General features: G+C 40.4%; 1 protein-coding gene across 12 annotated transcripts in view; it reads left to right on the top strand.

The window, feature by feature from the left end:
- hspg2 (heparan sulfate proteoglycan 2) overlaps positions 1-26,759 on the top strand; it is a 139,398-nt gene that overhangs the window by 65,742 nt on the left and 46,897 nt on the right. For 8 of the 12 annotated variants that reach the window (XM_017419164.3, XM_017419170.3, XM_017419166.3 and 5 more), the window contains 27 exons: positions 566-736; positions 965-1,144; positions 1,228-1,346; positions 1,468-1,579; positions 4,183-4,296; positions 4,464-4,585; positions 5,166-5,252; positions 11,450-11,514; positions 11,642-11,706; positions 11,788-11,928; positions 13,120-13,311; positions 13,621-13,659; positions 14,774-14,878; positions 15,901-16,128; positions 16,253-16,303; positions 17,872-17,955; positions 20,505-20,597; positions 20,701-20,793; positions 20,957-21,187; positions 22,053-22,166; positions 22,288-22,415; positions 22,753-22,839; positions 23,003-23,061; positions 23,291-23,455; positions 23,548-23,658; positions 24,991-25,091; positions 25,693-25,873. In XM_017419164.3, the coding sequence (XP_017274653.1) occupies positions 566-736; positions 965-1,144; positions 1,228-1,346; positions 1,468-1,579; positions 4,183-4,296; positions 4,464-4,585; positions 5,166-5,252; positions 11,450-11,514; positions 11,642-11,706; positions 11,788-11,928; positions 13,120-13,311; positions 13,621-13,659; positions 14,774-14,878; positions 15,901-16,128; positions 16,253-16,303; positions 17,872-17,955; positions 20,505-20,597; positions 20,701-20,793; positions 20,957-21,187; positions 22,053-22,166; positions 22,288-22,415; positions 22,753-22,839; positions 23,003-23,061; positions 23,291-23,455; positions 23,548-23,658; positions 24,991-25,091; positions 25,693-25,873 (3,238 nt within the window). The remainder of the gene's footprint in view (positions 1-565; positions 737-964; positions 1,145-1,227; positions 1,347-1,467; positions 1,580-4,182; positions 4,297-4,463; positions 4,586-5,165; positions 5,253-11,449; positions 11,515-11,641; positions 11,707-11,787; positions 11,929-13,119; positions 13,312-13,620; positions 13,660-14,773; positions 14,879-15,900; positions 16,129-16,252; positions 16,304-17,871; positions 17,956-20,504; positions 20,598-20,700; positions 20,794-20,956; positions 21,188-22,052; positions 22,167-22,287; positions 22,416-22,752; positions 22,840-23,002; positions 23,062-23,290; positions 23,456-23,547; positions 23,659-24,990; positions 25,092-25,692; positions 25,874-26,759) is intronic. The other 4 variants (XM_017419177.3, XM_025006606.2, XM_037976937.1 and 1 more) reach the window with 2 other exon arrangements.

Genomic DNA, 26,759 nt, shown 5'->3' on the forward strand with positions numbered 1-26,759 from the left:
TTTTTTTTTGGAAGAGTGCACCCACATGAAATGTGTAACAAAACAAGCAGCTTGGTTGCAGGATGGGTGCTATTACTTTTGGGGACATTTTGAGTTACCGTGGTGATGTAATTGGGCCCCAAAATGTAACCCCCTTAGGGAATAACAGAGAATCCCTCAAACTGCCTTAAAACTTTGTGATGTTTGAAAGGTTATGGCTTTCAAACCTTCAGCTAAAAACACCATTCATGCACTGTATGGGTCACAAGTCGGTGGACTACTACCAGGTGATTCAGCTTTTAGATATCTTTTTTGTATAGTTTTTGACTTTATAATGCATGTCAATGGACAGAACTCTCAACCGCAAAGGTGAGAGGTCACATGACAAATACTTTTTTCACCCACCACCATGACAAGCAGGCAATAATGCTTTTGCTTGTGTGTATTACCAAAATGTCCCATGAACTACTTGACAAATTTTAATGAAACTCTCAGAAAGTAATTACTGGATGTGCGTCTATAATAAATGATTCAGAATTTCTGCAGGAGTTTTTCAGGTATTGTATCCACTGTATGTGTTTCTCAGGTGCGAGGAGGAGTCAATGGGCAGCTCTTCTCCCTCACTGACAGCACCAACAGTAAAACTATCTCTGAAGGAATCGAGCAGAGGGGCTCTGTAGTCGTCTACCGGCCCTTCCCAAGGAGCTCCAGTGACATCTACTACTGGGTCCTGCCTGAGAGCTTCAGAGGAGATAAGGTGAGAGGGAAAAAAAAAAAACATTGACAAAAAGAGCAGGAAAGAAGTCAAGCCTGAACATGTTGAGTAAAAAGGCTGCACTCATACAGACAGATAAGCTTCTTTGAATTCAGTCAAACCCATCATGGGAGCCTTGTGATTCTCTGCAGACTCAACAAGATGAAATGCCTCTCCACGATGTGGGCTTTGTTGAGTTTGAGCTCTTCTCTTCATCATTTTTGCCACCAGGTGACAGCATACGGCGGGGAGCTGCGCTACACGGTGAGCTTCGAGCCATACCAGCACTCGCTGGTGATTGATGGGCATCCAGACGTGGTTCTCCAAGGCAACAACATCTTCCTGGAGCACTTCTCTCAGACAAAGCCTCTCCCACGGCTGCCACAAACTGTCACTGTGACTTTCAGAGAGGTGCGCGACATTGTTTAGCTGAAAGCTGAATCTTTAGGAAGCGTTGGTGTGTTCGGTTGTCACTCTTGTATGTTTGCTTTTAGGCGGAATGGCGACGCACTGACGGTCAGCCGTGCACCCGTGAGAACCTGCTGATGGCCCTGGCTGATGTTAGCTTGTTCATGATTAGGGCCACCTATGTAGACAGTATGGTTGAAACCAGGTAATGTAGAAAAATCTTCTGAAAATGTAGAATAAAGTCACTTTTTTTTTTTTTTTTTTTTACAAATATTTCCAGTAAACTGAACAAATGCATGTTTTTTATGCTTTTTTGTGTCACTTAGCATCTCAGACATCAAGATGGACATTGCTGTTCCTCATTCGACGGGTAACGAACAAGCTCTGGAGGTGGAGGAGTGCGCCTGCCCTCAGGGATACAGAGGACCATCCTGCCAGGTAGCTGATTAGATTAAAGAAAGATACCACTAACTTCAAATATTCTCTTATATCTTCAGATAGTAAGTTTTTACGAGTCAATTAATAAATTATTGAATTGTGAAAGAATATTGGAAATAGATTGTCTCAGTTCAAAATGACTAAATAAAATTTTAGTATCAAACCAGTGATTCCTTAAGAGCTCTTTGCAAAAACTGAAGTGTAATTCAAGAACTAACTCGCATAGACCTGACAGAGAGGACCTGTCAGGTCTGTGAGAACAGAAGTTGCATCAACTTTCAGATAATCAATCAACTGTTCATCAAAGCTTTAATAAAAACATATTAATAGAAGTCTGAGTGTCAAGCAGCCAGTCTTCAAGAAGGGAAAAAGGGGGAAGAGGCTGAGGTATGCCAAATTTCTACAGGAGCTCCTCTAAGAGTGGGTCTTTTCTAAAACCAGGTCTTTTAAAGTGCTGAATAAAAGTTCAAAGGTTTTTATTCAAATTGCCATCAATCTGGAGAATATCCTGACAGTTATGTCCTGCCACCAGCGAAACACGATGGAGGTGCTGTCATTAGCTGGGGCTGCATTTCAGCCAGTAATGTTTCGGATTTTATCAAAACCAAAATGCAGCAAGAGCTTGATCCACCATATAAAACTATCCAGAGGGAGTCTAAATGGGAAAGACTTCATTTTCTACAGTGACACTGATCCCAAAATATACTGCCAATCCAGTAAAAGTATATCTGAATTGAAAACACATAGTAACACTTTGAGATTTATGTAGCTCCTCAGAGCCCATAGATCAGCATTACAGAGACACTGGAGGATCATTCTAGGATCCTCCAAAGATAGGCTTTTAAATATCCTTTAAATAGAACCATAGAAATGAATTCTAATATATAAACAGTGTATATATACATAAACTCTTACTGTTATGAAGCGTAACGTTGGTCAGACCAAATATGGACTTCCTAGCTTGTTAAAATAGCCCAAACTATTTTTGCCTTATAAACTGTATTTTAGTTTATTTTTGTGTCTACGTCCGATTTTTATGACATGATTTAAACAAATGAGGGGTAGCTTGAGATTTTTGCGCACCGCTGGTAATCAACGTGTGTGTAAAGTAGGACAAGCACGAGTCATGAGACACCAGGACCGGCGCTGTGGTTGAAATCAAACACGAGACAACAGCGCACTGCCTATGTTTGGCTAGTGTGAGTGAGTAAAGACACGAATACATCATGCTAAATGTGGCTTCCCGTCAGATGCGTTAATAGTGACTACATTCTATATTTTGGACTAAATATTGTAATGGACCCTGCAGACCGTTTAAAACCCCCAGAAACAAATGGCAGTCTGTCCACAAATATAGCCATGAGTAAAAGAAAGTCTGTCTCTTTTAATTTTATTATAGAAAATGATCCGGTCTTTACCAGCTTCTAAAATGATCTAAATCTAACTTGAATTGTACAAAACCACACAACAGATTCTACCATGTCATTATTTATCAAAGAAAACCAAGATAGAGAAGTTGTGTGTGAAAAACTAAGTCCACTATGATTCAGTATCTTGTAGAACTCCATTTAGCAGCAACAACTTTCAGTTGTTGTTTTCTGTCATCTTTTGTGTGTTTATGTACACTTAAAGTTAGATTTGAATAATTTTCAAACCTGGTAAAGACCAGAATGTCTTATTATGTCTTGATAAGCAAAATGAAAGAATTAAAAGAGGATGGACTTTCTATTTTCTGTGACTGTACGCTGATCTTTCCTTAGATCAGGGGTCTCCAATCCTGGTCCTCGAGGGCCACTATCCTGCTTGTTTTCCTTATTTCCCTGCTCCAACACTCCTGATTCAGTGGTTTAATCACCTCTTCATGTTCTGCAGAAGCCTGATAATCACCCATTGATTCAAATCAGGTGTGTTGGAGCAGAGAAACAAGTAAAACATGCAGGATGGTGGCCCTCGAGGACCAGGGTTGGACACCCCTGCCTTAGATGTTTGTCAAACTGCTCATGTGAAGTTCATGATCTGCTGTGAATCAGTCGTTTGTTTCTAACATTTCTCAGCTCATGAACACACTTTTCATCAGACAGGGGAGTGAAAGGTGGGCATGAATTCATGGCACTGTCACAAAACAAAAAAAATTACTCAAGTGTTTTACTTAGAAATCAACTTGGTTATGTGAATAAAAAGGTAGAAAAAAGTCTTTCAAGGTGATCTGTTCACCAACAAACAGTCATAGCAGAAATTAGAATCCAGTTTTTATAACATCAAACTGAGGTTTTTCTGTCTTTTTCCTACATCTCTTCAAGGCTTCGAGCAGAATACTGCACTGAGATGAAATGACTGGTGGTATTTACTTTATCTGTCAGTGCTGTGAAGTTTGTGGTTGATCTGTGTATATTAACTTTAATTAAAGAACATCAACTCTACATAAGTTAAAAAAACCAAACAAAAACAAGCTGGTATGGCAGTCAACGATGTGCCCGAGCTTGTTACAAATAAAACTCTGTTTTCCATTAGTCGCTGATGATAATTACAGTGTCTCCCAGCTGCAGTGGAACAAAGACAACACGTCTCACACCTCGGGTGTTTTTCCGCGCTCTTTGTTCCAGGAGTGTGATGAAGGTTACACACGGACCACCTCTGGTCTTTACCTGGGCACGTGCGAGAGGTGCAACTGCAACAGTCACTCCAGCAGCTGCGACCCGGAGACCGGCAGGTGTCTGGTAGGTTCTGCGCTCCTCTTCCTCGGCCCTCGATCCGGCTTTCATCTCAGCGGTGTGGAATGTGCTAATGATTTCTTGGCTCATTCCAACATGTGTAAACGGGAGTTTGGTGCTCAGTTGTTCCAAATTGCTCACCACCTCTTCCTGTGTTTGTGTGTTTTCTGAAGCAATGTCTTCACCACACTACTGGAGACAGATGTGAGCTCTGTTTGAGTGGTTTCTATGGAGACCCTGTGAGGGGTCAGCCCTGTCAGCCGTGCCCCTGTCCTGGAGTCAATCCCAACAACCAGTATGTTTATATTTACCATTCTTTATCTGGGTTTTTTCCAATCAAAGCATTTATTTTCAAAAAAGTTTGTTTGAAATGTTACAACAATCTGCAAGTTGTGTTTTACTTGCAGATTGTTAAAGAATAGACTTTAAAATACTGTTGTTAGTTTATAAATCACTGAACGGTTTAGCACCACAATACATTAAAGATCTGTTATCGCTGTACCAACCGTCTAGACCCCTCAGATCTTCTGGTTCTGGACTGCTCTGCATCCCCAGAACCAGAACCAAACGAGGAGAAGCAGCTTTCAGTTTCTATGCACCACAAATTTGGAACAAACTTCCAGAAAACTGTAAAACAGCTGAAACACTGGGTGCCTTTAAATCTCAACTTAAAACCCACCTGTTTAGAGTTACTTATGGCTAAATTAGGGTTAGAGTGCGGGTTTTTGTCTCTTTTTTACTGTTTATTCATTGTCACGTGCTGTTTTTATTTTGTCTTTTAATTATGTAAAGCACCTTGAAATGCCTTGCTGCTGAAATGTGCTATACAAATAAAATTTGACTGATTGATTGATTTACCTTCTTTTTTTGCACAGATTCTCCTCAGTTTGTCATCTGAGCTTTGATGGTGAGCCAGTCTGTGACAGGTGTCCCACTGGATTCACTGGAAGACGTTGTGAAAGGTATCCAGCACTGCCCTTTTTTTTTTTTGCCTCCCCCTTTCCTCTTTTTTTCTTCCTCTTCTGTCATCTTGATTCTGTTTGGGGTTCGCTGGCTGGCCGGCAGTAAGGTTAGCGGTGGGCTGCTATTAGTTCCCACTGGCTTCACAAGAAAGGGATACGTGCATGTCTGCAAATCATATCTCTCTTACTTTTGACATGGCATTTTCAATCAAATGGTGTCGGAGGATAAATTGGAGATGCAGGTTTGTGTCACTAAATCCTTAATGTTCCCTCATAGCCTTCTCTATTTTTATTTGTTTGCTGAAAAACCCCAATTCTAAAAAAGTTGTGAAGTTGTGTAAAATGTAAATAAAAACAAAATCCGATGATTTGCAAATCTTTTAAACCCATATTTTATTCACAATGAACTACAGTAAACATCAAATGTTTAAATGAAGAAATTGTCTGGTTTTATTTTTAGGAAAAAGTAAGATAATTTTGAATTTTATGGCAGCAACACATCTCAAAAAAGTTGAAACACTGACAACAAATGGCTGTAAAAGTAAGTGATACAAATAAAAAACATCTGGAGGAGTATTTAGCAATGAATTAGGTTAATTGGCAATAGGTCAGTAAAAGGACTGGGTGTAAAAAGAGCATTTTGATCCCCAAGAAGTACAGATGGCCAAAGGTTCTCCAGTCTGCAAAAAAACACATCTAAAACAATTTCAGATTATTGTTCATGAACAGAAAATTGGAAAGACAGCATATAGAATTCATAATAACACCAAAAGATTTTCAGAATTTGGGAAAACTTCTGAGCTGAAAGAACAAGACTGAAAGTCAGTACTGGATGGCTGTGAAACTTCAGGCCCTGAGGGGCCACTGCATTCAAAACATGCCTGATTCTGTTCTGGACATCAATGCATGGATTTAAGAACAGTTCCACTAATCATTGTCTGTAAACTCAGTCAACACTGTTTCCGTCAACAAATGCTGGTTAAAGCTTTATCATGGAAAGAAGTCATCACACGTGAACACCATCCAGAAATCCAGAGCTTATTTAAAATAGACTGAGGCAAAGCAGAAAACTGCTGTGTGGTCAGATCAATTGAAATTTGAGATTCTTCTTTGAAACCATGGTGGCTACGTCCTCCGTACTAAAGAGGAGAGGGACCGTCCGGCCTGTTATTAGTTCACAGTTTAAAAACCTGCCTCTCTGATGGTATGGGGGTACATTAGTGTCTATGGCATGAACACTTACAACATCTGGAAAGGCACCATTAAATATATACAGGCTTTGGAAGAAAAAAAAATTTCCCATCCAGACAACATCTTTTTCAGGGAAGGCCTTTCATATTTCAGTAAGCCAATGTTAAACCACAGACTGCATCCATTACAACAGCAGGGCTTTGTAGTTGAAGAGTCCAGTAACTGAACTGACCTGCCTGCAGTCAAACCTTCTCACCAATTGAAAACATTTGATGCATCATGAAACAAAAATCCAGCAAAGACCCAGGACTGTTGAACAGCTAGAATCCTCCATCAGACAAGAATGGGACAACATTCCCTTTAAAACCTCCAACAAATGGTTTCAGTTCCTTAACATTTACAGACTGTTGTTCAAAGAAAAAGAGCTGTTTTCTAGTGGGGAAACATGGCCTTGTCCCAACTTTTTTGACACATGTCGCTGCCACCAAATGGTACAAATTCTTAGTTCAAACATTTGAGATGTTTACTATGTTCCATTTTAAAGAAAATCTGGGTTTATGAAATTGGCAAATCATGCGATCTGCTTTTATTTGACATTTTACATAATATCCTAACTTTTTCAGAATTAAAATTTGTTTTTGTTTTTTAATGTATGAGTTTTATTTCGCTTGGCAGAAAAATACAAGTGTTGTTGGACTGGAGACCTTTTGGTGATATTAAGAATACAATCAGGTTTTGTTGTTTTCGGACCATAAATTTGGCTCGAGCGAAACTTCAGTTTGGCTGTTTATTTTACCTGTACTTTCTTTGTGAGAGGACATTTTCTGCTTCAAACTGTAAGGTGTGAAATCTCTCTGCTCAAAGGCCACATGTTCTGCATCTTCTGGACCATAAATGTAAAATGGGGCATTTATGAAGACTCCTGTCTGGCTGATCAATCTTTGCCCATGGGGAGGGCAAAGATGAGCGGGTGACACTGGGTCTAAGTTATTCATTGTGCTGTGGCATCTCTGGCTGCGTCACGCCTGATTGTGCTGTTTTGACATTAAGAGGAGAAATGCTACCGGCGGACAGTTGTGGGGAGCTCTTCCATGAGGAGAACATTAACGGCTTCCTGCCTGTGGGATGTGGAGCAGAGCCAGTGTTCAACCTGAGCTGGGATGGAGAGATAGTGTCCAGTGGCAGTGGAGATGATGAGAATGATGATGAAGATTATATTGATTATCCAGTTTCCACATTAAGAACAACTGTCGTCCCTATGAGGGTTTTATGGCCTACAGCATCTGACCCTCATCTTGACACTAAAGAATCTACGAAAATCATTAGTGTTGGCACCAACAGATCATCACCCAGACTCCCACCACGCTTCATACCCAGTCCAGAAACCAGGCATACCAGCTTCCAGCATCTCATCCAGCTTCATCTGAACACCTTTAACAGACGCCTGAGCATGCTTGAAAGCAACACGCTTGATATGAAACAGAGCATTCGTAGTATGGAGATCCAGCAGAGTCATCTCAGCTCCCAGCTGAAGGAGCTTATCTCTATTCATTCGACCCAAGAGAAGGACCAGAGGGTCGCTGAGCTTGAGAGGGGCTACACAGATGTGGAGGCTCGGCTCAGAAGACTGGAGGGACGGATGGAGATTCTGATCGATGGCTTCACGGCCCTGGCTCAGGAGATGAACAGGATGAAACGTGCAAGGCATAACCCCCGTTTGCGCCAAGAAAAGACTTCTTTGCCTCCACTTGCCACAGCTGTTGCTGTCCCGCTGCATTCAACGCCTCCGTCTATGATCAGAGCTGCACCCACTGAAGCGCCACTCATTGGCAGAGCCACAGTGCCCCAAAGTACACCCACCCTAAGTCTTCTCATAGACAAAGAAAATCTGAAGGCAGAATTTGAAAGTTCTACAAAGTCCCAAACATCCAAAAGTCAAGTCACATCAGGGCAAACAATTAAGCCAAAGACCACCCTTGGTAAATGTAAATCTGTTCCAAAGTCTACACTGAAACCCCCTCTGAAGCCTGAAACAAAAAGGCCACAGGGTCACAGGTCGTCTGTGACAGCTAAACATGACTCACAGCCAAGGCAAACAAAATCCAGGAAAGCTAAAGAAGAGGCAGCAGTCACTAAATTTCAACTGGAGCCACCAGCTCACAAATCAAAGCAGACTCCGACCCCTCAGCTGCATAAACAGTCTGTCCAGGCCAAGGAGCAGGATTCTACACCGCTTATCCAAAACAAAAGACCTGAAAAGGCTTTTGGATCAGGCACACCTGTTCAAAAGAAGGTTCGAGACAGTTCTAAGAAACAGTCAAGACAGGAAATAGGAGATGTGGGCCAAACTGAGAAAAAGACCAAAGAATCTACTAAAGACTTGTTTACAACTGCAGAACCAACTAAAGCTACGACTGTCAGGAAGACCAGACCAACAACAAAAAGGCTGAACGATGCTAAAATCACCACTGCTGCTAGAAAGCAATCTGACTCAACAGTAGAAAGAACATCAGCTCCCATGAAAGCCAAGACTACCACAGCGAAGAAAACCTCTAAAAAGACTCGGCCTAGAAAGAAAACACAGTCTGGTGTTGTGGATCTGCTGAGGCTCCTAAATGGAGATTATAAGTCTGCGAAGCACAGAAAGAACCAAGAGGGTTCTCTTCATATTGTTTTGGGAAAAATTGCCATTCCTATTAAAATCATCCCAGATAACTAAAGAACGATGTGCCATGTTTCTCAGTTTTACCTTTATTCTCCAAAAGTTGTTCATTTTAAGCTCTGATCCGGGTCACTTTCTGTTGCTGCAACCTCATCCATAAAGCTTAATGAAGGCATCCTTTCTTCCAGTGTTTTAGAAGGAGCCTTTAAGATATTTATTGTAACACCTATTTCTTAATGGCTTTTTCACATGTGGTTTGGCCATTTTGAAATGGGGTTTGCGGAAAAGTTATAAATGTTGAATATATCTTACCTGAACGACCTCAGCTTGGAGAAATAGTTTAAGTCCGAAGGGACTGAAGAGCTAACGGGTATTCTGGATGCAGACCAGATCAAAGTGGATTGGTGTAGTTTTAAAACTGGCTCAAGACTCAAAAATGTTCATAGCGATTCATGTGAACAATGTATTATTTCATAGACCATCCCATTGGCGTCAGTTTCTCAATACATGGTTAAATACATAGACTAGAAGTCTGGTTATTTGCAAGAGCAATTAGCAGCAGCAGGGCATTAACACCTATTTAAGTTTGGTGCACTTCTGGCAAGAATAAATTTCTGCTGAAATAAATGTAGAATGTGAAACTGATCGCAGCATAAAAATTTAAATGGCGGCATAAAATAGTGTTTGCATGAATTGCTTTAAAATTTGAAGATTAAAGCTATTATAAGATGACAGAAATCCACTTGGCTTTGTTCAGACTAGCCATTAACTCATCGTTCTGGTCGTTCAAACAACTGTCTACAACAAGTAAAATATCTATTTAGAACTTTTCCACAAAACCTTACTTCAAAATGGCCAATATGTCTCTTTAAGGTCCGTTACCTATTAGAATATTGTCAAAACTGTTTCGCCAAAAGATCCTATGAAGAACTAACAATGGACCTCACATGTGTGCATATTTATTTTAATTTGAACTACCTCAGATTAGAGCCCGAGTTTTTCGGTTCATAATTTTTCAGTTTTTGTACGAGTCATTACATTTCTGTGCCAGTGTTTTAGGAAAAACCTTCCACCCTCAAGTTACCCTCCACCATCAATGCATTTTCAGCTAAATATTTGCAAATCTAAATTATTTAGTTGTATGTGCTGAAAGTATCAAATGTTTTAACTGTATTATTGGAAGGTGAAACGTTTTGATTCAACTTTCATGCTGTTTTTATTGTTTTAAAAGAATTTGTTGTTTGTTAGAGCCTGCTCCTGTACTCAACCGCAAATATTAATATGTACAAACTTTGTTTTACTATCATTTTATAATATTTGATAATATTTTATTTTTATGCTGTAGGACCCCATTGTTTGCATTATGTGCTTGTTATTCTTAATGAATGTAGTTATTACACAGTTATTGGACTCATTAGAAGTAATCATATCGCTTCTAATGTGTTGTGTAGTTCTCAGTTTAATATCTTAATAAACCTATTAAACGGCACTGATTTGATGTGGTGAGATAGCCATTTTAGAAACTACCAAATGCCTCAGGATTTGGTTTTAATCGGGTTTGCCAAAGTGAGTTCATAGAAGTGCAGTCCTCTTTGTGAGCTGTTGACGTGTGGACCTGCCAGAGTCCACGTGAGGTAAGAAAGACTGCAGCTGAACACGTCTGAGGCTGTAGTCACCTTTCTTTTCATTATTGGCTTGGGTTGCTGGTGCGTTGCTTTGCTGTGTCACAGCATCGAGTTTTTTTGTTTTTTTTTCTTGCCTCATTAGAATTTCCATCTGCAGTTCATCCTGTCGACTGTTCTTACCTCTGGTGCCTTCTGGTCTCCCTTTCTGCACCCGTAAAGCCTTTTTCGTTTTATGACCCTGGTGATATCTGTTCTGAGTTTCAGTAGCCTCTCATGTTTTTGATCCTGTGAAAGTGTGTGTTTTTCCTGTTTCAGTTGTGCAACATGCACACGAGAGATGGAGTCAACATCGGAGACATGTTGAACGTTTTTAGCAGCAGCAGTGCTTCATCCATCTCCAGCGCAGGCAGTGTGGAATTAACATCCAGTGGTTATGTTTTCTCTTGAAATGCTGTTAGAAAGCATTACAAAGGCTGGGGTATCTGTGATTTTTAGATTATGCACACATAAGACGGTTTCATTTCTGATCTTTATCAGAATAGCTCAGCTGTCTTGGTTCTTCGGCTCTGGTCAACAGTACTCCCTAAAGGATGTGATTCATAAGATTTATCATTTCCTACAGACATCCTAGCTTCCCGTAATATTGTTTTTTGGATTAAGACTTGCATTCATTCTTACTGGAAATATTTTCTGTAACACATTGTCTATTTTGACTCTAGATGTGCCTCAGGATACACTGGCAACCCTCTGCTTGGAGAGAGATGTGTTACCAATGAAGTCAACGGTAAATCCTTCAGTTTGATCCAGGAAATAGACTGTCTGATTCTCTATTATTCTTTTCATTGCAACAGAGGTTGCAAAAGTCTCATTTTAATTCATCTACACTTACCAAAACAACTACATTCTTACAGGCAACTGCTACAGGTGCGACCAAAGAGGAAGTGAAAACTGTTACAGTGGTGCATGCCAATGCAAGGTGATCAAACAGACTTCTTGGTAACACCAATCCCACTTTGTGGATTTCCAAGGCTGAACTGACTGCCTGTTATTGTTACAGATGAATGTTGAAGGCCAGTTTTGCTCATCCTGTAAGTCTGGAACCTTCCATCTTAGCCAGGAAAACAAAGATGGCTGCTTGTCCTGTTTCTGTATGGGTGTCACTCAGCAGTGCTCCAGCTCTACATATTATAGAGAGGTGGTAAGTGCCTTCACTTAGACAGACACTGGAACAAAGACATGGTTCTTGAAGTTAGTATTACCTTAACATGTTGAAACATCAAACCCAGTTTATTTTTGATAAGGCAGCTGTGGTATTCAAAGTTCAGCAGAAAATAAGTTATTACTTAGAAAAAGATATGTTTGGTCTAATCTCATAAAAATAAAAAAAATCCTCCATAACTGCTAAAAGTGGTTTAAATCAGCCTCAAAGGGCAATAGTATTTAAAGACCATTTTAGATGTTTTGGAAATAAAACAAAAACCTTTCAAGCCTCACAGTTGTTTCCTGTCGTTTTGTTGTATTTTTTAAAGTAAATCAGTAAATGAAGTGATGGTGAAAAGAGATTAATGTATTTCCAGGCCAAGTTTTATGTATTGGGACATAATGAGAATTTCTTGTTTTTAAAATTAGGTAAATACAACCTCAGACAAAGAATACACTGTATCTATTTCCTGGACAAAACCTTAGCCAAAATGCAGAAGCAGTGTGGGTAAAACTAGGTTCACCATTCCTGTTTCCATGTGGATAAAGTGAGTAACCAGCACGTAAGTGCTTCTGATCAGATGTATTCATTAACTGATCATCATTCAGATGTGTGTTACCACAATGCCAAGAAGGAAAGACATCAGCAATGACCTCAGAGGAGCAGCTGCTGCTGCAGATCAGGGTTATAAGGTCATTTCCAAACTATTTGGAGTCCATTGTTTTACAGTGAGACAGATTAGATGATTCACTAGTGGAAAACATGTAAAACAGTTGCCAATCTTCCCAGGAGTGGACATCCCAACGAATTCAACTGAAAAACAAACTGTACAATGCCTGGAGATATTACAAGAAACTAAATCTCAGACCCTGCAGGCCTCAGTTAACAAGTTAAGTGTTGAAGTTCACAACTATAAAAAGCCTGAAGAAGTATGGCTTGGTTGGAGGAAACTCACTTCTCTCTAAAAAGAACGTAGCATGACGTAGGTTGACAAAGTTGCATCTGAATGAACTACAGGATGTCTTGAATTATGCCCTTTAGTCAGATGAGACCAAAGTAGAGATGTTTGAACCTAATGCTCAAACAAAAACCAACATGTTGGCACAAAACACTGTTTATTTGTTGTTAGTTTTTTTTTAAAAATACAATCTGAACTTTATTGTGTTTTTTTTCTTTTTTTTTCTGCAGGTCTCCTCAGTCTTTACTCCAGGAAACTTCCAGGGTTTCGCTCTGGTGAACCGCCAGCGAAACAGTCGCATTACTACTGGTTTCACTGTTGAAGTTTCCACTGAAGGCACTCAGCTGTCCTACAGCAACTTCAACTACGTGGGACAGCGCCCTCACTACTGGCAGCTTCCAGGGGCTTACCAGGAAGACAAGGTCAGTATTCAAAAGGAAACCGCATAAGTGAGATCAGTGGAAGTAGCCGAAGCAGGATTGTGGCGTCACGCAGGGGCCAAGCAGCACATCAGAAACTTGTAGACCACTCGTACTCTACTGCTCTCTTTGTGTTGCTGCTTTTTCTTCCGTCAAACCTCTACAAACGGCCTTTTCAATCTATGTGCAGCATTTTTCCTTTCTTTCTGTTCATAGTCTACGACGGTATTTTGAGATTTGGTGGCTCAGTGTTATTATTTTACATAATGTAGCTCTCTTTTCTTGGTTTGCCCTTCTTGCTGTTCCTTATAGAAAGATTCTTCCTTTGTTCGTATGAAACGAGCCCATCAGGTATTGTAAAGACCATGAGTGAATGGTGTGTTGTTTGATCATAAAATCGAGTGTTTTTATGGGAACAGTGTTGACAGTCATGTTTTAAATAACATATAATATGGAATTTCTTAAGATATACTGACTGGAATATTTTAAATTTACAACCCCAGGTCCAAAGAAGTTGGAATGTTGTGCAAAATATAAATAAAAATAGAATGCAATGATTTGCAAATCTCATAAATCCATATTATATTCATAATGGATCATAGGAAATGTATTAAATGTTGAAATTAAGAAATTGCACCATTTTTTAACATCACATTTCTCTTAACATCACACAGTTTAAAAGCTTGCCTCTCTGATGGTATGGGGGTGCATTAGTGCATATTTCATGGGCAGCTTACACATCTGGAAAGGCACCGTCAATGCAGAACAGTATATACAGGTTTTGGAACAACATCCAGCAGAGAAGACCCAGGACTGTTGAACAGCTACAATCCTCCATCAGATAAGAATGGGACAACATTCCCCTCCAGAAACTCAAACAGCTGCTGTCCTCAGTTCATTTATGTTTACAGATAGTTGTTCCAAAAGACAGGATGCTTCATAGTGGGAAACACGACCCTGATGTGTTGCTGCCATAAAATTTTAAATTCTTATTAAATAAATGGGTCGGTTTTGTAGTTTCAGCATATGTTTACTATGTTTTATTGTGAATAAAATATGGGTTCATGAGATTTGCAAATCATTGGATTCTGTTTTTATTACATTTTACACAAAGTCCAAGCATTGAGGTTGCATTATACAATGCATGGCACTATTTGTGAATAATAAATCTCAACTTTGAGTGATTACTTATGTTGCCAGCATGGGTATTTTACATCAATTAGTTATTAAATGTGAACATTGAGTATTTTTCTGGAATGGCTCACTGATGCGGCATTGCATACCCAACATAGGAATAGCTTTCTGCTTCACCACACATGACCATTAATGATTGATCATTAATGGTCCATTTAAGAGCTTCATAAAGTTTAACTTTGCCTCAGTAACACTGCCACAACACTTGCAAATACCAAAAGCTCAGTGAAAAGGAAAGTGATCAAAGCGCTTCCTTCATCTGCATCGATAGAGTGATTCGTACTTGCCAGAGGAGCAGCTAAGGAAGGATGCCTCCATTTGGGACCTAATGGCCAATGAAAGCAAAGCCACTCAAAGATCCAAAAGAGCCAGACAGGTATTTGAGATGACCTGCACTGGAGTGTAGATGGTCTAACACCTCTAACAACAATAACTGGTGCAGTGTTTCCGTCATGTATGGTAACTCACTGAGAGTTTGCAGAGAAAGATAAAATATTTAGGGGAGTAATGGTACATGTATTCATAATGCATTGTCACAGTACATTGAAGTACACGATGAAGACATCAGTCACAGGCGATTATGGCCCCCATCTAGAAATGGGCACACCTTTATTTAACAGCATGTTTCTAACTGCCATGACAGAAAAGAAACAGAGAAATATCCTATTCACACATCAAACAAAGCATAAATGACTGGTTCAGAATAACATACATGGCTACATGTTTGATTCAAATTAGCTAAGTGGAAAAGTTTCCTAGTCATGATCTGCAGCTACAGCAGAGAGCGAAGAGACGTGGTTATATGGCAAGCAGTTATGTCATATAATGCATGCTTTGGAACATACTTTGGAACGTAGCTATTTGTGTATTTTTTTTTTTATTCTGGAGTTTAGGACACTGTTTACAGAGCAAATTGAATGAAAACAACAGTACAATGTGACTTTTTTATTATAAAACAAAGACAACATTTGGCAAATCTGTTCTGTATATAATCTACTGTCATAGATCCTCCTCATTAGCAATGGTGTTTTGTTTTTACTCTGTTTAAAAAAAGAAAAAAACAAACTTTTTTTTTTTCTTCACCAAACTGTGACTTAAGGTAGCAGCACTTTAATAGGAGCTTACTGTTACATATGATTGCATGTGTTTAGTTTATGAAGCAGTCTGGCATTTCAATTTTAATCAAAAGTTTCAGATTTGTAACTAATTGCTAATTAGTGTGACACCCAGAAAAACCTTAACAGCCGCAGGATTTTCAGTCACTGGCTTGCATGACTCAGCATGTCCACCTTTTACAGTGTTGTACACTAGAAGAACTAACTTCTCGGACCCCCACCTTCTGTCTTTGACGGTCCACATAGTTACCCATCTGTATCTGTGGTTGCCCTACTTCTGCAGGCTGATGTCAAAAAGCAGGACTCTAAGATCTGGGAGCTCTTGGATAATGTCTACAATCGCTCCTCTATTAAATCTTCTTCACATTCCTCCTCTCGGCTCCCATTTTCCTCTTCTTCCCAATGGTCCTTTCACCGCCTGAGCCCCCCCTCTACCCCGTCTGATATCTCGTCCTCAGTCAGACCAACCCGGCCTCAGCCTTACTCTCCAGGCCACGCTCCCCGTCTTAAGGTACATTCTGTCATAGTTTGATGGACTGTGGTGTGCAGGAAGTAAACCTTCCTGTTGATGGATTATATTAGTAACTTTATGCATTTTTTTTCCTTTTGGGTGGGGGTCTGCTGTGGATCTACAGAGCAAGAACTCTGTGAGCAAGACTGCTAGTGCTTCTGGAGGCAGCAGTAAGGTAGACAGCAGCATGGCTGAGTGACATGACGGGCTCTGGGCACATTTATGTTTTAAAACAAATTGTCTAAGATTTTAAAAAGGACGAATTTGACCCCCCTTTTCACAAATTTTTTGCTTAAGGTCTTAATGAAACATCTGGATGATAGTATAGACAAAGTAAAAGAAGATTATAGTTCCGAAACACACTTACACAGCCTGTGTTAGGAGCTTGTTTTTTGGTACAGTGACACACTTGACCCTGGCCAACCCCTATTTTCTTTGGAGTGTGTTTTTGGATATGGTTGGATACAAAAACAACCCCAATACTAACCTTTGAAGGGAGCCTTTAGTATGCAGCCTGGCAGTTCACAGCAGAACATGGCAGCAAATCAGCTACCACTCAAAAAAATCATAAGAAAAACACAAATTTACTTTGAAGGACACGCAATTTTATAATCTGCAGTTCAACCACGTACTTTCTTTCCATAAACGTGATCTTCACATGCAAGATATTTATTCAGCCTGGAAGCAAAAAAAAAAAAAAAATCAAGATTGTGTCTGGACTTTAAAAAAGCTACAAACAAATTTTTCCAAGTCCCCATTAAAAGGATAGTCCAGTCAACTTTGAAGTGATGTTCTGTCAAACAGTTATCAATAGTTAACACCTTATCAGCTGTGACTTCAGTCTTAGAACATGGAGTCTGGAGAAAGAACCAAAAGCCTTTTTCCATGCTAAGCTAACGGCTTGCCAAACAGGTGCCCGCTTTAAAAAAAAAAAAATTGTCAGGCTTTTAAAACAATTCTTTCTCAAACATGGCATACCAATGTGAAAGAACGCTAATATTAAAGCTCTACACTTTTGCATGACACCCTTGTTTAGTTTTTTTTAACTGCTAAACCTCAGTAACATGCATTATATTGTCAAAAGTATTCACTCACTCATCCAAATCATTGCATTCAGGTGTGTAAAATCAAGCCCCTGGACATGCAGACTGCTTCTACAAACATTAGTGAAAGAATGGGTGATAGGGTGCCACCTGTGCAAAAAGTCCAGTCAGGAAATTTCCCCTCTACTAAATATTCCACAGTGGGGTTTTAAAAAGTGGAAGAGATTGGGAACAAAGTGGTCGTCCATGTAAAACCACAGAGTGGGCTCAGAGGATGTTGAGGCTCATAGAGCACAGAGGTCAACAATGTTCTTCAGAGTTAAAAGCTGCAGACCTCCAAACTTCATGTGGCCTTCAGATCAGCTCAAGAACAGTGCAAAGAGTCTTAACTGCTCAGAATGTTTCCATAGAATACCACTTCAAAATGTCTGAAGTATCCTCTGAAGTCCAGGTAACAAGAGTTTTTACAGTGAGATCTTATTCGTCTGCTGTTTGGTTTAAACTTTTCCATAGGAGTGGATGTTTTACCTGTTGGCTCACACACAGTGTGACGTCTGAGGTAGTTTGCAGCTGAGAACGTGTTGAAGAGCTTCCTCCGTGCTGTGCTTTCCTGTCTGGCTGCTTGCAGTTTTTGTCCCTGCTGCCTCTGTGTCTGTGGCTCACTCTCCTGTGCCTCTCCTTCCACCTTTTCGCCTCTCAGTACGCTCTGGTCTACAAAGGTTTCAGCTCGCAGCGGGACGATGTGCTCTACTGGCAGCTCCCCGAGCAGTTCACGGGGGACAAGGTAAATGTAAAGACTCTTGGGCGGAGACTCCGACAAACATCTGGTAGACGTGGAGGGCACAGTGTTACTGCGTCATCTCTTTCTCCTCCATCACCTGTCTGCTCAGAAACCATCTCAGTTTGATTTCCTGCTGTTCATTCCAGATCTGGATTAACAGGAGGAGTCACTGGCCATCTTATCACATCAAATGTCTTCATTCTTTTCATTTATTCTCATTTTTATTCATTGGGCCACACATCATTTTAGATATAAAGTGCATTTGATTCCTGATGGGTTTTAAAAACAAGAACAGACATGGCACCCTGGTGATGTACACTCTTAGGTCTTTGAACTCATAAGACTTTTTAAGTATTTTTTTTTTGCCAAAAACCATATAAACACAGGCAAACTATCAACCAAAGATTTAGAACACTGTAGTAATCCAATAAAAGGAGTGAAAAAGGATTAGCCTGGACAGTAATACTGTTGAAGGTTGATTTTTTTCCTCTGGTTTATTTTAAACTCTGATTGGGTTATTTTGATTTGAGGCCCGCTTTGTGGTGTTTTGAGCCTCCCCCTTCCTCTCCTCCCTAAACAGCCCCCGGCCGCTGGGGAGGGACCCTGTCATGTGGGGAGTTTTTTAGTCTCTGCTGTGAAGTTAGTAAAAGTCAACCAGTGACCTTCAGTTTCCATGCAGTCTATTTATGAGGTCTTTCCAAGAGGAACCCATCCCCTGTGAGGGCAGATTATAAATCCAAATGCATCCTTTTTCACAAATTTTAGGATAGAATTCTTACTGAACTTATGATTATAATAATATATGATGTCAACTATGTCAGCAGCTAGTCTGAACAGGGTTTGGAGTTAAAAGACAACAGCGATCCCCCTTTGCAACTGTGTCAAAACTTTCATAGCAATTCATGCAAATGTTATTTTATCCGTCTTTATATCACCATCAGTTTGCATTACATAGTTAATTTGGCAGATATGTTATGATATCCCTGTCAGAAGTGTTACAGCTTGTTGCCGCTGCAGATATTTATGATGACAGAAAACTACAAAATTCAATGTGAATAATCAGGCTTTGAGAAATTAATGGCAGTGTGAAGGATTAGAAAATCTATTTAGCACAAACTGCTATGAAATTTTGGAGATTAGAGCTGCTTCAAAATGAGAGCAATGTACTTTGGTCTAAGGTCATTTAAAGAGCTACCTTAATAGATATTAATTGATCATATTATTTTCACAGAACCCCACTTTGAAATGGCCAAAAAAGAAATCCCTCTTTCAGAGAAAAGTCATTAGTTTTGTGCAAAAATCTTGTTATTACTATTATTTTCATATTTTGCTTTCAAGCAGCCAGGCTTCCCTGTTTTCTTTTAAAGCGATCTTCATCAATATCTCTTAAGAATTTCATCTTTTTTTTTTTCTCTAGCTGCTTTTTCACTTGGCCGTTTTTAGTCCTACCTTTGAATTATTCAGGCGTGAAAAGACTCCTAAACTCAGGGAAGGAACCAGTGAACCATTTTAAATCACATTTTTAGGTGCTTTAGTTTTTGCTGTATGAAAAATGCCTACGATAACCCAGTTTGACACCAACAAAAGAGAAGTGTTTTAGCATCAATATAGTGGTTCCCAAAGAGCTATTTGCTGAAAACGTGACTTTGGGCAGACGATCAGCTGAAGGATGGCGCATCTGTTGTCAGTTTTTTGATGGATTTGTTTCTATTTCTTAAAAACATGATTTCCAGACACAGTTCATTTGCTGTAGATAGATTTTAGGCCTTACTCTTCATCTTTCCTCCACCTCGTTCTTCAGATGTTTTAAGCACACACTGCAGAATATGCTGCTGTCATGATCGGGGTACACAAACCAGACAGAAAATGAGTAAAAAGCAGCTAAAGAAAGCTTTAGAAAGGTTGGGAAACTATTAATCATGACCACTTTTTTAAAAAAAGATATTTATCATGTTTTATCAGTTATATAGAACAGATAACAGAATCAAACCAAAAAAAAAAAAAACACACTTGACCCATAAACACATTAGGGAAAACTGCAGGTACATAAACAAAAACCCTTGTATTAATTAATTATTAAATAATAATTCAAAGATATGGCAAATAAGGGTTCCCATGTTTTAAGAAAAAGGACCACTTTTTAAAATCAAAAGGAGGTTTTGGTGATTGGTTGCAAACTGTAATAACAATAAAGGTGGGTTAAAACCTTAAAGCAGTATTCTTGTTAAAGGAGTATAACAAAAAAAACACATAAAAACGAACAAAAATGGAGAAACTTTGACATTCCCAAAATTTCACTGCAACAATAATAAAGGAAGGGTTTGTTTTGCATTTGCTCTAAGCACACCAGAATTCTGTTCTAAAGCTAAAATTAGTGGGCTGATAATGAAAGTTTTTATTTTTACCACTTTGTAACATCATCATTAAAGACATTAGTGTCTCAGAATGTGGCTAGCTTCCAGTGAGTGTTTGAAAATTATTTAGTTTGTCTCTAGCACACAGTATATATTTCAAATAAATCCATGTATCTATGTGCTTTTTTCATCCTTCAGGTTGGTTCTTATGGTGGTAAACTTAAATACACAATTTCCTACGTGGCCGGTCCAAGAGGAACACAACTTGAAGATGCTGACGTCCAAATAATTGTAAGTACGCCTCCGAGCTGATGTGCTGTTTTCTGTCACAGCTGAGTGGATTTGTTGGATTTACTGATCCCCGTCCCCCACCCCACCTTTGTTGCTCCCGTAGGGTAACGACATCACCCTGGTAACTCGTCAGACTTGGCAGAGGAGTCAGCAGGGCGGCAGAAAGAACAAACAGTTTGAGATAATCTTCAGAGAGGTGAGCGTTTCATAACGGCTCCTAACTGACCGTCACATCACTTTTTAAATGACCATGAGTGTGACTCGGAAATGGGGAATAAATAAAGGTTTCCAGTGAACATATTACCAAGTCACAGCCCTGATCTGTGATGGAAAAACCAGATTCCTTTCTGTTTTTACAGGAACACTGGCAACGGCCTGATGGCATGCCTGCCACTCGAGAGCACCTGATGATGGTTCTGGCTGATCTCGATGACATCCTGATTCGAGCTTCCTACTCCACTGAGATGTACTCCTCCAGCATCTCTGACATCAGCATGGACATCGCCGTGCCCATCTACAGCGGCTTGGCGCAGGCACTTGAGGTGGAGCAGTGCCGCTGCCCGCCTGGATATCAGGGACTCTCCTGCCAAGTAATTCCGATTTTTGAATATACATCTATATACTTTTCTAAATTGTTGAAGTTGGTGGGAGTTGTGCAGACTGAGGCCTCTTTCTTACTTGCTCAAAAAGTTTTCTAACACCTTCCTTTTGTCATCAGCCAGTAAAGGTTACATCTCACTGGGCTGCAGATTGTTGGCGGCATTCATGGGGGAGTCTTTGGAATGTCTTGGGACTTTTCTGAGATTCCCATTGTCCTCGCATGAGTCACGGAGGATGGTGACTCATGCGAACAGTGGTGTTATAACCACTAGATCTCCTCCACACCACTACTACTTGTTGCTAGAATTTAGAACATGGTTAAAAAATTAATTTTCTGAAAATAGTTGCAGCATTGTTGTGGGTGTTTCGGGCCCTCCTCAAATTGGATTTTGCAATTCTAGAGCACTGGAGCTATATTTCCACAACTGCATAAAGAGCCTTTCTTACGATAGAAATCATCTACAGTCCCAAATGTCCACGTCTAAAAAACACACAGATGATAAATACTAATTATTTTATTCAGATCTGCCTAGTTTCATTTCAGAGATGTACTCCAGTAGATTAAATCATCAATGATATGAGACAATATGAGAAAAGTTGGGCAATGAGATAATGTCCATGGTAGAGAATGCAGTTTTGTCAGCTGCACAAATAGAAATAAACGGTAATTTTGCTGGCCACTTGGTCTCAAACACTCAAAGTTCAGTAAGACTCCAGCTTGTCTCCAACAGTCACAGCCCAGTGAGATACTGGCTTTAGATGCAAAAGGGTGCAAATAACATTTAGTTTTTGTGCACATGAATTCCTGTGTAAAATACGTGTACCAGTGCCTAAATAGGTGGATGTTATTTTTAGGACTGTGCACCTGGGTACACTCGTACTGGGGGAGGTTTGTACCTGGGTCACTGTGAGCTCTGTGAATGCAACGGCCACTCGGACACCTGCCACCCTGAGACTGGATCCTGCACGGTAAAGAGCGCAAGTCCATCACGGGACCGAGATCGCTCTCTGAAGTACAGCCCTCTGATGAGATGGACAGATGTGTAAAGGCAGCGTGTGTGTGTGTGTGTTTGTGTGTGTCTCGCTGCAGAGCTGCCTGCACAACACGCAGGGTGAGTTCTGTGAGCAGTGCACCTCTGGCTTCTTTGGCGACCCGATTGCTGGAACTCCTGTGGACTGCCAGCCGTGCGCCTGTCCTCACACTGACCCAGACAACCAGTGAGTGCCGGCACACATACCAAGAGCTCACATTCCACCTCCAATTATAGCTTCAGACAGCTCTGTGCGCAGCTCCTCTGTTTACAGAAAAGCTCTCAGGCTTTTAGTTTTTGAGATTTGGATTCGGCACCCATTCTCCTCCCATTTCAATTTGTATATGTCCCTTCTTTTAAAGAATTACTTTTACCTTTAGCTGAATTTAACTTTCACTCTTAGTCTATTTGTATGAAAGGATAGATATAACTTTTGTCAACCAATTAGTCCCAAAAACTCATGATACTAAACCTTATTATTTGAGCTAGACTTTAGCTTCTTGTCTTTGTTTCTTGTTTCCCAGGTTCTCTCCTACCTGCCAGAGCCTTCGTAATGGAGACTACCAGTGTACCGCCTGTCAGCCTGGCTACACTGGCCAGTACTGTGAACGGTAAGGCCGCTCTCTCTCCTGACAACAAGCCATCTCCATCAGCTGTCTTTAAGAATTGTGGCATGTTTGGAAAAGAGTTGTATAAAAGACTGGCACCAACATGGATTTCAGTAAACGTTTGCCCAAGATAGAAACTACTTTGTGTGTGTTTTTTCATCATTAGTTGTGCTCCTGGATATGTTGGCAACCCACAGAGGAGGGAAAAGTGTCAACCAAAAGATGGTAATGTTGCACTAAAACACAACAAAGCAGCTCTAATATCAGGAGATACAAAGTGCTCCATGTTCCCTGAAGGAAATACAGCTTCTGTGCTTAAGACACATTACTGGTGAACTGAGAAAAACAATCAGGGGGATGAATTCTGACTCCATATTGATGTGTTATATAATTTTATCTGAAATTTTCATATATATATATTTTTTTTTTTGTCTATGATCTTTGCATTTTGCAGCTGCAGCCTCCTTGGTGGTAAAAGTGTATCCAGAGAGCTTCAAAGCCACCCAGGGCAGCTCCGTCACTCTGCGCTGCCAGGTGTCTGGATCTCCTCCACACTACTACTACTGGTCCAGACTGGATGGACAGCCCGTCTCAAATAGTGCCGAAAGACTCAAGCAAGGTGCGGAAAGACACGTTTGAAACATGTTCCATAAAACGTTTCGTAGGGATTCGAACATGCTCAGACTGTGCCGTACTTCCTTGTGTGCGCAGGAGCAGAACTGTTCTTCCCCAGCATCCAGCCGAGTGACGCCGGCGTCTACGTCTGCACCTGCCGGGACCAGCGCAGCAGTAACAGGAGCCACGCTGAGATTATCGTCACAGGTGATTCCGGATCCTGATCGGATATGAACAGCCAGGTTCACCCCTCAGTGTGTCAGATTAGGTGTTTTCTAAGGGCTCTCTGAGTGGTTTAAGATCTCTTAGTTCCCCGACAGTGTTTATCTTTTGTTTGTTTTTGCACCACCAGGCAAACATTGTGTCAGTCAGCCCACAGTCACTGTGGCCACTTCACCTCTGTTGGAACATTCACCAACATCAAAAGAATACAATATCCTTGGAGCTACATGCTAGTTGTGTGTCAGGGATGTAATAATTACAACAAATTGGTGCTGTCACCTTAAATTTGCGTTTAAAAAATTATGCCGCTCCCCATTCTTCTGTTCTGATCCACGCTGGTCTTAAAATTAATCCAGGTGTACCACAAGGCTTGGTTCTTGGCCCAGTTTTTTTTATCTAAAACCTGCTCTGATGCAGATTTTCAGAAGTATGCTGAGGATATAGCTATATATGAACCTGGTAAAGACATTCCATCAGTCTCAGCATGGCTGTTGTGTTATTAGGTTTATTGCTTTATGGTTTGACGGCTTGTTTTTCACTGAATGTTTTAAAAATTTAAAAAAGCACTTGTTGCTTTTCTTCAAGGGCTCAGTCTTGGAATAACAACAGCAATTTAAATGTTATGATCAATGTGCAGCATAACAAGTATCAGAAGGAAAATAAGTTGGTTTTGTTCTGGAATCTTATTTAAAGTTTGAATAGTATGTTGGGGTGGTAAGCGAACCTACATGCATACATTAGATTTTTTCTTTTGTCCTGTTGATATTTAGTGTTCCAAATTTGCCCTTGAGTAACATTATTCCAATATTGTTCTACTATTTTTAGACACTGTTTTTCCCAGACTAGTGAGCCTCTGTCCATGTTTACTTCTGAGAGGTTCCGCCTCTCTGAAATGCTCTTTTTATACCCAGTCCTCTTACTGACCTGTTCACTATTAACCTAATTTCTTGTAAAGTGCTCTTTCATCTGTTTTGTTGTTCCTGATTTTGAGATATGTTGCTGCCATCCACCCCAAACAAATTGTACAATTTCTTCATAAACATTGAAACTATGTTTCTTTGTAAATAACATATGAGTTAATGAGATTTGGAAATCATTACATTCTGTCTTTATTTACATTTTAACTTCTTCAGAATTGGGGTTGTACACTATATCACTGCTCCGTTTAGTGAACTGGGTAACATTTACAGTCCTCAACCATTTTAGCCGTTTTGGATCTTTTGATTTATTTTTTATTACAACTCAACGGTTCTTTAAAAAGACATTTCTTCTGTAATTCCTCTTTTCTAAACGGTCATTGTCTCTTCATTTCTTCAGGTGGGCCAACTAAACCCATTGAGGTCACAGTGGAGGAGCCTAGATCTCAGACCACGAGGATCGGCTCTACTGTCAATTTTATCTGTACTGCAAAGAGCAAGGTAACTGCTTGTTGTTGATTATTGGGTTTTCTTGTCTTTTCTAGTTGCTTGATTTTTCAGCCAAAGCTAAGGCCCCCTACATACCGGATGCTGACCGTGCAACAGAATGTGGATGTTCTTTGCAGGGTCCTGATGAGGTCTTCAGGTGCATATTTAGAATGCAGTGGGCTCCCGGTTGTGTGACATGTAATGTGATTGGTCCAAGATGATTTTGAGTATGCATAAACGTTTTGTAGCAAGGTTGTGATGGTTCATCGTTGTGGAAGCATCATACTAGGGACCTTGAGGGAGTATAGGAGAGCATAGCAGCAGCGTATTCATGATATGGGGTCCAAACACTGACAAGGCTTGTTCATTGAGAATTTGGAGCAGGATTGGCCACTCATGCCTCATGCCTAGTTTTCCAAATTTGCCTTGATTCAGCCATATTTTGATAGGTCATGTAGGTCACAAAGAGCAGGGTCTTTATCCAGTGCGAAGGGGCCTCAACTTGACCTGTATTTACATACAAGCTGTAACTCGGTCTAATTTATGCTTTAAACTATTAAGATTGTCCCCCCCTCCTGTTATATGTGTGCCTTATCTGCTCACCCCTGCACAGTCTCCAGCCTACACCCTAGTGTGGACCCGGAGAGGCGTCGGGAGACTTCCCAACCGGGCCACGGACTTCAACGGCATCCTGACGATTCAGAACGTTCAACCCGAGGATGCGGGCATTTACGTCTGCACGGGCTCCAACATGTTTGCCATGGACGAGAGCACTGCCATCCTCTACGTGCCAGGTTCGTGATCCTCGGCACACTCCCCATCACCACCCCCCCCCTACCTGGTACCATCCCAGCTCGGGCTATGACCCCCCCCCATCCTTCAGCTTGGAATGGTGCATGCTTGTCTGTTTTAGTGCATTTCTCACTCTCTGATGTAAACGCTCCTTTCTGGGTTAACAGCATTATAAGCTTGCAAGTTTAACTCCTGGTGCTTTTGTTTTGCCTTCTTATCATCAAACTGATAACCCAGCTCTTTTCTCTACTCTTCTATGATTTTTTTTTAAATTTTATTTTACTGCTTTGTTTGTCTCTTCTTACATGATATTCTTGGAGTTTAAAATGAAGAAATACAGCTTGTGGGTTTGGTAACAACTAAAATTATAGGGCACTAAATTTCCACAACATATGGGATCTAGTAAGCAGTTTTAAATTTAACTAATAGGCACTCAAAGGCCAAATCACCACTCTCTTAGACATGTGATTTACGAGTCAAGCTTTCTGCCAACGCTGTGCTGAAGCTGCAGCAGGTTTTTATTTTTCACACGGGTTGATTTAATCGGTGGTGGTTCAGTTGCTTCTCGTGAACTGACAGAGCTTTGCCTTGGTGCTGCCAAACGTTTTACTGTCCGGGCGCTGGATTCTGGTGTACGTTTATAACTTTGGGCTCCTGGGCTCCTCCTGCCTGAGCGTGGTGAGAGGGAGTGCAGCGTGCGACTGGCATTCAAAGAAGACTTCAGTTTACCTGCAATAAATAAAGAACTGGAGGAAAACTCCAGAACATGTCTTTTTTTTTGTTGTTGTTTTTGTGTATCACCCCTTCCAGTATTCCTCTCGTAAACCACTGCTTGTTATTTTACTCCCATCATCACCTGATGGCAAATGTTGATGAACAAAATGGTGC

This window comes from Kryptolebias marmoratus, linkage group LG8 (assembly GCF_001649575.2).
Source record: "Kryptolebias marmoratus isolate JLee-2015 linkage group LG8, ASM164957v2, whole genome shotgun sequence".
In the NCBI taxonomy this organism is placed as follows: domain Eukaryota; kingdom Metazoa; phylum Chordata; class Actinopteri; order Cyprinodontiformes; family Rivulidae; genus Kryptolebias; species Kryptolebias marmoratus.